The 11,606-nt window shown below is 32.6% G+C and overlaps 1 protein-coding gene across 1 annotated transcript in view; it reads left to right on the forward strand.

The window, feature by feature from the left end:
* Positions 1–11,309, forward strand: part of LOC148230729 (beta-1-syntrophin-like) — an 87,212-nt gene extending 75,903 nt beyond the window's left edge. The window contains exons 5-8 of the mRNA XM_088193940.1: positions 2,784–3,061; positions 5,314–5,486; positions 10,015–10,167; positions 10,384–11,309. Of these exons, the coding sequence (XP_088050066.1) occupies positions 2,784–3,061; positions 5,314–5,486; positions 10,015–10,101 (538 nt within the window). The 3' untranslated portion in view covers positions 10,102–10,167; positions 10,384–11,309. The remainder of the gene's footprint in view (positions 1–2,783; positions 3,062–5,313; positions 5,487–10,014; positions 10,168–10,383) is intronic.
* The last annotated feature ends 297 nt before the right edge of the window (positions 11,310–11,606 follow it).

Consider the following 11,606-nt stretch of genomic DNA (forward strand, 5'->3'; position numbering starts at 1 on the left):
ATAACGCGTAATTAAATCAAAATAAATTAAACTTCGTTTTGGTGATTAAATAATATTAATTTCGAGCATCGCTAAGGGTGAATTAAATTAATATTTTTCAAATTTAATTATGTGCTATGAATAAAAGAAAATTTTCAATAGATGATTCCGTATGGAAAATTATCTGTTATTTTGGTTTGATTATCATCAATATTACTTTTATGTATAATATGTATATGTTACAGTGAATATGTACTACCAACTCAGCCACTTGAAATGTATCAAACAATTGGATTACAATTTTATTGCTTTATTTATTCACAAACGGATGATCTGGTGCGTGTATTTCCACGTGATCAAAAAATACATTAATACAAAACCAAACCTAATCTAGTGAAAGTTCAAAAACATTTGTTAGTTCTAGAACTTTCATTAGGTCAAGTTGTGTTTGGTTAATTCGTTTAGGTTATTCGTTAAGTTTCAGGCAATTTAGAGCAGCATATAATTTCACTAGCGCATCAGTTAAACTATATTTTCGCTAGTAGGTAAAACTAAAACACCAGTGAAAATATAATTTTACTGGTAATACACATTCACTGTAATATATGTACTCAAATATACTAAAAAGTCCACGAAAAGTGCCACAAATAACTCCGCTGAAAATCGGCTCACTTATACAAAAGGTTCAGTAGATTTTTCAGTATATGAACTGAAATTTTTTATTAAAGAATATTTTTATTAAAGATAAACAATGAGATATATTTTCTTATCAGTGTCTTATTTCGAGATGATTTCGAGGTTTAATTTAAATTACACACGCATTGCATTTTATTACTAATATTCATTCTTAATAATTATATATAATATTCTATTTTTATATACATTTTATACAACGATTTATACTTTTCAATCTGCATTGCTTTGTCAGTATTAGGGTTCATTCGTTTTAAATTCGTATTTGCATACCATTCATTTTCAAGAGTCACTCCAGTTTCATTTAGCTATATGCATGCACATTGTATCATTCATTTATATTACATTACGGGGTAGCAAAAAATTCGTTACATATTTAAAATCTTTATGTAGAAAATGGCTATAATGTCTGTTTAAGCATATTGTAGTATTAATTAAAAAAAAAGTATTCAATAAAATTTAAACTTGTATAGCTTAGACATCGACCGCAAAGACTGGCTAAGCAAATTAAATAAGTAAATATATTTAACATTAAAAATTCAATAAAAAAAATATTATTAGCAAAATATTTTAAAGTACAATTAAATTCTATAATATATATTTGAGAGTATGAAAAGCTTCGAATTTTCAAGTAATGTGCATAATGATAATATTATAAGACAAATGTTTTCTAAAGTTTGTGTTAATTATTCGCTATTATTTTTATATGATATTAATATATAGTTTAGATAATTTGAAGTTCTATTATTTAGTAGACCGTTCATTTTTGTATACTGTATATCTTTTTAAAGTATTCTAGCGCTATTGACCGTTTCTTATAAAGTATTTAGAATCGAAAAGAAAACGTTGATCGCCACCGCGAATCCTGTCCATCAATCCGGCTTATCGACCATCGCGAATTGATAAATGACTCGTTCCCAGTTTAGCACTTAATTATCGGCACCGTAACGAACCGTCTAATTGGACGCCAACAATAACGCTGAAAAGCGATTTTACAAATTAAGCTGAACCTATTTATTATATAGAGAGCGCCCACACCTTTACAGGTAGGTATGCATATAATACAGAGCCTCTACCCCTGGTCGAATTTGTACAACTAAACGAAGGCGGTCACGCGAGCCCGTGAGAAAATTTTCCGATGAAAATCGCGGCAAGATCTCACCGGTTAATTGGAGATTAACGGCGAGATTCTATAAATCAAGCGCGTGTGGGCCGTAAGCTGTGAGCCCATTCGTTAATCCGGGACCCTGGAATTACAGCGTTAAACAACAATTTGTTATTATTAAACCTTGATTATCCCGAGGACCGCTTTAAATCTCATATTTCCGCACGAGATTGGAGCAAATTCTAAAACGGAACTATTCTGTGTTAATTAAGAAAAATTGATTTAATGTTGGAAAAGTCTGTTTAATTTTAATAGTCTGTAAATAACAACAAACAACGAACCAACACTTATTATTTAGCATTGAAACAAACTAATACTGCTATGTGCCTTTCCTTACTTCTCCACCGAATATTAGAATTATTGATCGAATATTCGTAAAATATTCGTTCATACTATTTTGAATGAAATTTAAAAACATCTTAGAATGAAACAATTGAGCAACACTGATAGTCATTTTTTATCAATAAACATGAGTGACTACTGTTGCTCTAAATTTCATGGTCCTTTATGTGCTTATATTTATTTCGAAATGCGAGACAGTAAGACGCATTTTCTTAAGAAAAAAATGCTTTACGCCTTAGAAAAACATTTGTAAAAAAATGTTTATTGATGTGTCTACTATGACCGAAATACGTAGCATTCGTTCGTTGAATGAAACAAAATGTTGGAAATAGTTTCTTTTCCATAGTTTCGCAACCACGACATATTCTTTCTTTCGATCTATTTGTTTCCTTAATTTTTTCTCAATATTGAGGTATAAAGAAGCTTTTATTTTGGACCTAGAATCTTGTGCCCGAAGTACTCAATCTTCCCTCATTGATGGTTGATAGAAGTTCTCGATCGCGACCGCGACCTATCATTAGAAACTATAAGTCCATGGAACGAATTTTTAATTGTAAATATAAATCAAAATTTAGTTATTTATAATATCTTTATTTTGTTACAGGCTTTACGAAGTCGCTCCTTGGTCGGTGGAGGCGTGGGGCTCCCCGGCGGAGACTCTGCCTCTGGCCGCGCTGCGGTTAGTTGGATGGGCGAGAGCTGCAGCTGCGGTCCCCGGGGGTTCAGGTGGACCCTTGGTTTTGACCGTGAGGTGTGGGACGGCTAGGGGTGTAGTCCAAAGGAATTTGCGGGCAGAAACGCACCGGGATCTTGCGGCGTGGGCTGGAGCATTGGTCAGCGGCGCTCACGAAGCTGTTATGAACCAGAAAGAATTTGTCTTCCGTAAGTATTACATCTTTCAAGTTTTCAAAAAACATAGTGTCAGTTGTATTAAATCATGTGCTGTGATCCTATGAACAATTAATAACAGTCCGTTTTTAATGCTTCAAAAATCGAGCATGGAGGATCATATATCATTTAAAGACGTGCCACTGATTTATTTTCAAAGGTATTTTAATCCCATTAAAATTCGATATTCAGAGTCGAGCATACGTTCATAGACAGACCAGCTTGGAGTTTAACTCAAGTCCACCACGGCCACTTGAGACGACTTGTTAATCACGCTCTACGACTGAATCGATATCGTACCGCCATTGACTTAAAATATATAGTAAAAATGATTTATTTTTTAATAAAATTGCGCGTAAGCATTGCTTGAAAAATAATATAGGTATAAATAAAAATAATGTCAACCTACACATGTTATTGAAGTTTAAAGCATTGTACAGAATAAACAGATGCGCAATTTTTTTGCTGCATACGATTTTTATTTTGGCGTAAAATTCATGCGAAACAAATTTAACCGCTCGCATGCGTCATGTCAAATATTTATTTGTGCTCACAGTTTTGATTTGACGATTTTCGCTTTTATTTTTTTCGGATGGACGTTGACGCTTCCAATCAGTATTGCGCGTTCTGGTGCTTTTTTATAATAATTTTTCCTGCTTTTTACGTTCGCACATAAAAAGCAGCTGTTAAATTCAATCGTTATGGTGTACCATAAAGTTCGATTTTTGCGAAATAAAACGCTGCGGTTTCCATCGTAATGTTAACGCAGTTGCTTCTGGTTAATCGAGACACTTTCCAGCTTAAAAGCTTTCATAAAAATACAAATGGTTAAATTGAAAATGTTTTTTATATGTTTGAATCAGTATTAAACAAGTTTTTGTTCGATAGTTTTTAGGCATAAATAACAAAAACAGGAACTACTGCAATTAAAAACGTTTTAAAATATCAGATATGGTTTTAGGAGTTTCAAAGTTAAAGACTAAAAGTGGTAAGTGGATAGCGGCAGCTTAACTGCCAAAATCAAGGCAAATCTTACTTTAACTAAGTTGGAATAATGAAAACAAGTAAAATGAGTAGCGTATCAACTAACTGAACACAATAGCAAAAGTGTTTTTTTTTTTTATAATTTAAATAGAAAATGCTATTTTTAAATAAATAAATTATTGAAATGTAGGGACCACGAACTAGACCACCTAGACTGGTATTACCTATTAAAATTTACGCATTGACTGTGAGCAAAGAACTTGTTGCACACATGTGTTAAAAGCGCAATAAACAACATTGTAAATAGTCGTTACGACTCCTACAAATGGCATTTTTATGCCGTGTATGTGTATATTACAATTAGAGATTCCAAAGGATTAGCTAACGGCCAAACACAAGAGAATGTATTGAATTGACAAGGGATTACATAGACTTATACGCAAATATTATAATAAGAAAGACAAAAAATAACATATCTAATAACACCCCCCCAATATTCGCAATTGTTGGTCGTGTCGAGAGTGGGCGAGGAAGCAAACTCCATTCATCTCCGATGAAGCGTATATAAGCGCGTACGTAGCGCATTTAATTCACTTTCATTTAAAATTTGCTTGCGTCAGCATTTCTATTCGAAATTAAATTCCGACGATAACCTTCATCAATAATTTCCACTAGGTATTTTTGACTTGAGTTGAGCGAAATTATTACCAAGCGTCGACCGAGATTTAAAATATATAAAAAGCAGCCGCTTCCCACTTCATGATCTTCGAAGACGACTAGATTATTCAGCCCATTATTATTGATTGGATTATTTTACGAGAACTTAACATTTATTATATAGTAATTAGACGAACTGTACTCAAAGATTGTTGCATAATAATAATTTATAACAAAATAACTTTGCAGTAAATATAAATAAACACACTGACGCTTAAATCTGGACAAGAGACAAAAAGTCAATACTGTATTCGAATTGAGAACGTAAAACGCAATGGTTCACGTAAGGTGAGATAACTGACCCTTAAATTAGTTCTTACATAAAAAATCTTTTTCTTGTAATATTTTTGGATGGTAAAAAATACAAGATAAGAAGAGGTTGAAATTGTACTTGATTTTAATTCGAAGCTTTCTGAACGAGAGGAGTTATTTAGAAGTGTACAGAAATTATGTTTAGGATTAATAATAAATATTTTTTCGTGAACTTTACATTACGATTCCGACACAGGTACAGTTATTAAAACATTTGTGTATTTTAATTTTAGCCTGTCTACATTTGGGCAGAGCCGCCCAACTCTGGCTCCATTACGAAGGAGGAGCCGCCCTGCGAGCTAGTGGCAGAGTTTTATGGAGAGCGCCCTTCCACCGGTTGCGATCATCGGCTGACGACGGCGAGAGACTGCTCTGGCTCGACTTTGGCGGTGACGAAGGAGAGATCGTAAGTCGTGCTGTTTTTTTTATTCGTTTTAATTTCGTCCTCGTTTTCCCTCAATTTAAACCGCAAATCCTGCGACGATTGCATTAAGCCCGAGTCGCGCTGCTCGAATTTCCTTCCGCAAGAAGGAAGGAAGCGAGTCCCTCCCCGTCCCCTAGCTGTTTGTATTCGTCGGATAATTACATTCAAGGCGAGACGTCCGTCCTCGTTACGGCTTAATTAGACTTTAATGGACGAAATAATTTCAACCCCATTAATTTTTATGGAGATGCCTGCTGAATCTTGGTGCTGCCTGCGAAACGCTAAGTGTTTTCGGAGAGCTCTGCCCTCAGAGGTTCAGATGAGACACTTATTGATGGCAATGCGAAATAGATTAGCTAATATGAAATGGAATGGAATGTTAATGCTTCAGTTACCATGAACTGTATGCGAAACCCTTGGAGCTTGAACGAACGACAGACTGAGGTTATTTTCCAGCTTCTGGAGAGAGTCAGACTATTGCACTCTCAAAGCACATGAATTAGTACATACGATGTGGGAATTTCACATCTTCAGAGAATATTGCGATGTAAGCAAGATTCGTTCGGCATTATTCTGCATATTCAATTGAGATAAGTATTCCATGTAAAGTATGAAGTTAATGGGATTTTGATGAAAATTATGTAATGTAATAAAAATAACGTAGAATAGGTAGTATATAATACATGGCCGACATATCGAAAAACAATAAAAATAATGTATGTTGATCATTCGATAGTATTGTATCATTTGGATTAGCTTATCATATCAACTATCATAACCAGATTCCTAACGCTTTCTTGAAATATTCAGAGCGTTTCAAAATTCGACAATTGTCTCTGTATATGATATTCCCAGGTTATAGATTGAACTGGTATTGCTTATCTTAAAAAAATAGTTATAAGGATCTTGCGTTTAAATATATTATAGTAATCATGCTTATTTATTTACCCATATTTCACAATCCTTTTAAGGTTTTTGTCGAGAAGTATAAAATGGAACCTCGACTTACGAGATTTTTGAGATACGAGCAAAAAAACGTATTGCGTAACTTTAAAATAATTTTATTTAGCTAGTGTATATTGAATATTTCAATTTCCATTAATTTGTTTCAATTTTCTTCATTGAAATGGATTAATGGCATTGTCATTTCAATGGGGAAAATTGAATTGCCATACGAGTAATTTAAATTATGAGCTCTGTCACGGAACGAATTACACTCGTAAGTCAAGGCACCAATATATAATTATAATATATGTATATTTGTCTGTCTTTAATTCTGTATTATACAGAAAAAATACACTTTATCCAATATAGCTCCTTTAATAATAATAGAAAAATATGTGACGAATATTTGTTTTATTTTCGTTTCTCCTGAGTCCATATTCATAAGCTTCTTTGCATAAGATGCAGTAGTCTTTTAGGACTATTATGTTTCATGAATTTTCAATATCGTATGCACATTCTGTTATTTGATTTGTATCTCTATTGCCGCGGTATTTTATATATAGAATTTTATAATCTATATATACTATTATATATGTATATGCATATATACATCAGAATTGTACATAACAAGGTATATAAGGCATCACTTTGTCTTACCAACAATTAACCTTAAAGGGTTCTGATGGTGGACGGTCTTGGATTGAAACCGCAGCGTAAGAGCCTTTGATGACATGTATGCGAGTCTGGTTAACTTTTCCGATATTCTCAGTTTGTTCCTATCTACCATATTCTTTTTTTTTCGAATTTTGAGGCCGATAGGGTTTGACTTTGCAGCCAAATAGACGCCGAAATAGACGATAAGGTACGATTTACCACAGTATCGTATTATATTGTGACTCTTAGAAGTCAGAGAGTCTTAGCTGTTGTATCGAGTTGTGTTTTTCGGCTATATGTTAAAGTACTGGTTCTTTTAATCGTACTAATATTTTTGAGGGAAGGTATTTATAATATTGAGTTATCAATAATATCTATTTGGGTGTCAATTTTGTGCGAATTGGCACGAAGAGTTTGATTTTCCACCAATTGAAGAGTAATTCGATGCATGGTTACAGATACAATATCGAATTATAATGTTAATCTTGTGAGACGTTAACTACATTATCATGTATTACTTTCCTTTTTATTTTCAACACTTTTAATTGGTTAAAAATGGATATATTCGTAGTAATTTACACACAGAGGACGTGCAAATAGATGACAAAATGCTATTATGCTTTCGTGTATGTCTTGTGTTCATTCGCAATATATGTTTGTGAAATTGTTTTACGTCCACCGCTCCCAAAATCGATGACGCCCGCTTATCTACAGTCCCGCTGACCCTCATTCTCAAACATCCGATAGTCGAGCGGATCGAACAATGCACGCCGTCGATTAATCGAGTCCATTACCCGCAACAAAGGGGCATTCGCCCCCGGAACAGTCGAGGCTGTGTCAGCCCTGCCCGTTTATAAAGGCCCGCTGACGAAGATGCATGCTTTTGAAAAAAATAATAAATTTTCTCTCAGTACCTAAGCAAGAAAGCCGGTTTTCCCTTCGGCGTAACACGCATCGGTAGGTACGCACACCTCTATTCCTCTAGTAATAGAATTACGCGTTAATTAACGCTTCCCTAATTCGAGCGTGTGTGCGTATTTATTTATACGCGCTGCCACCTTTTCTCATAATTTTCAATTATGAAACGACGCGAATGCGTGTATATGAGAAGGCGCACCCTGCGGTCTCTCCCAGACCGACCCTCTTCAAATAGATCTAGGTTTTAAAACTCCTCTCGCTCCCTCGACGCATATACGTAACGCATATCTGTAAACGAAGATAATTGGCAAGTGTACGGCCGGTAGTATAAGTTGTTAAATACCGGTTCGACAATAGTATAATCTGATTACTTTCGGTAACCCACTCGGGGTGATTCAAGCGTAGAATGAAACGCTCGTTTCGTTGTCACGATACTGTGCTTTGATAAATCACTAAGATTCTGTTAACATTCCTGCTGCTTTTATACCCAACATGCGTAAATTCTTTGGAGTATTAAAAAACGAGTTTAAGATAGTTGACCGGATTTTTTTAGCGTACCTTTGAAGAAAGCCCCCATACATTTATGCAATCTGTCGGCTTAAGAAAATCGTAAACAATATTTTGCCATTTAAATACTTTCAATCTCTATTGAAAGCTTCTGAGAAAATGTGAATATTTTTAAACATCTGGCATGGACCCACCCTTTCTTATGCAGCGGTTGTATACCATTAAAAATATTCGTATAAATTTAATTTTTAACAAAAAGACTTTATTATGAGAATTTTCGATTTGGCATTTTTCTCGAGAAGAAACTAGACTACTTCTTAACAATTTATGTAGATATATAGTGTCGTCGTTTTTATTAATTAAAAAAACACTTTTATTGATTGCTGTATGTAATTTGACATTACATATTATTAATTAATACAGAGAAAGTTTAAATAATGTGGCAAGATTTTTTAAATTCTGTATAGTCTAGAAAAAAATCTAATAGTATTTTTAGCATATAATTAGATTCTACGTTTTAAAAAAACACTTAAAAAATTAAATTAAATTAACACGAATATTATTAAGGAGTTAGATTGTTCTTGCTAAAGGAGAATTTATTAGTGTTTTTAATTTCGTAAAAATATACCTAAGATACACTTATTGTGATATTCAGACGATTTTCTTTTTAATAATAGTTAATATTTCATACTGGGATTCCATATGCTAAGCACAAATGTGGTATATGAGGCCTCGCATTTCGCATCACCATCCTTTCATTTTTGATGCCTCATAAATATTGGCCATGTAAGATGAAAAATTAAAATTTCATTAAACAAAATATACAATTTTCTCCTTTGAAAATTCCTCCGAGATAATATAATACGTTTCAATATCAGTTCATTTTGTATCATAAGATTAATTTTCTTAGTAAAGAGGATTTCAAAATAGACGAGAGAGCAAAAACAGTTGATAAACTTCCAAACTAAATTTTCCAAGAAATTGTTTGTGTCGACTAATTCTAAAGAATTTATTTTTATTTGATATTGAAGCGAATATTTTCAGTGTACAAACATATTTAATTAGAATTGAGAATAATATTTTATGTATATAATATAATAAATTATAAACGTATACATACATATATATTTTTAATCATTAAATTCATGTCACTAAAATTTGATTGATTAATCTTATAATAGTGTCAACTTTTGCTACACATTTCTCGTGTATGTTGTAACGCGAAAAATATAATATAAACATAAAACATTCAAGCAGTTGTTACGATTTGCGAAAAATGTCGAAAAATCGCAAATATCGTTTTTTCTAATATTTACGAGTATACTAAATTGCTGATGATAATCTTCTATATCGTTTTTTTATTATAGCGTGTGTATTTTTTTGTTATAAAAAATACAATTACTGGTTAAGAGAAAATTGTAACTCTTTAATGTGTATGTGTTGATTTTTTCAGTAATGGTTAATATTTATATTTTTTGCCCATCAGGAATTAGATATGGAGGGTAGTCCCAAGCCGGCAGTTTTTATTCTTCACAACTTTTTATCAGCGAGGGTACACGGTCTACCACCCTAGTGGGGCGCTGGGGGCTCTAGTGAAGGCTTTGCCTCTGATACGCAAATAAGTCCGCCTGAACGGAAGGTAATACATTGAATTATATTATTGCTTTCATTTAATTACTTTTGAGGACTATCGTACGATCAGTCAAAGAAATATGCTGAATACCTTTACCGAGTAATACCTATCTGCTAATATTGTTTTTTAATATTTACAATAATGTTCCTAGCGTTGATTCTTGTGGCATTTAATCTTTTTTATATAAATTTTTTGTATTAAATTTGCTTTATTTTTTTTCAGTCCCCGCTGTGTTGTGATGAAATGGATAATGTGATGGTTATCCCCAATGGAACGATGCTGTGTTAATGTCACAAAATACATACCAAAATTAAACAATATTGAAAGACAATGTGCAACAGTGTAAATTGTGTATTATGCTCATTATATTTATAAAAAATCATGGTGATATTATTATTTTTTATGCGGAACGCACAATGTTTTTTGACAGAGTGTACATATTTGATATGACGCATGCGAATTCTTTGATTCCATTAGTAGCAAATTGAAGTTCTTATGAAGTGTTGTAATATTCATATTGTATTAACTTTTATGTTGACCGAACAAATAATTTTAATAAAAACGAATCATTGTTTGTAAATATGTATTAGACAATAATTTTTTTGTAAATTGGTTTATTGATTTGTGCATATCGTAGTTAATTTCCTATACTTCAATTATTATTTTTATATTCGAACTATTTAAATACCAAATGACTAACTCAAATATACATTTGTTAGATCTGAACGTCATTTTTTAATAGTTAAATATTTATATATATACACGAATTAATTATATCGATAAAAATCATTCCATTGTATGCAATTTGTACATATCATTGTGAATAATGTTCTTAATGTATCGTTATCGTCGATAAACATAGAATGAGATGAAAATTGCTATTGTTGCTATTCCGACGACTCATTTTTGGATGTTTGTTGCGATATTTTTTTATATACTATCAAATTACTAAAATATAGTCTTCCTTTATGATTGTTTTTTATTTTATTTTAATGTGAAGTGTTAATATATTATAAATAATATTTGTTTTCAAGTCGAACACGCACGTTGTTAAGTGTTTGTAAATTTTGTACCATTTCCAATTATATTTTTTTGGGGATTGTAAAAGGTTATTGTGAATTGTAAATAAAATTATATGATTGATAAAATATTCTTGTTTTAATTATATAATTTTGCCGAAATATAAAATCTATGAGTGGGATACATTACAGGGATAATAAATTATGACTGAATAAAATTGACTTGATGAGGCAAAGTAGAGATGTTAAAATATATAATATAGGAAAATTCGCTGCCGGTGCTTTGTCACCGAAAACTTTTATTCATTTTTCTTCATTTCTCTCGTCGGCCATTAGTGTTCATTTTGCTGTCGCTAAGCTCGCCTGTCACTTATCATCCCATGAGCATGCCGCTGCGGATTCGTCTCCAATCAGTCTTCTTCACCA

The sequence above is a fragment of the Plectrocnemia conspersa genome, unplaced genomic scaffold (assembly GCF_051122295.1).
Source record: "Plectrocnemia conspersa isolate PC_06_02 unplaced genomic scaffold, ASM5112229v1 ptg000010l, whole genome shotgun sequence".
Taxonomy (NCBI): Eukaryota; Metazoa; Arthropoda; class Insecta; order Trichoptera; family Polycentropodidae; genus Plectrocnemia; species Plectrocnemia conspersa.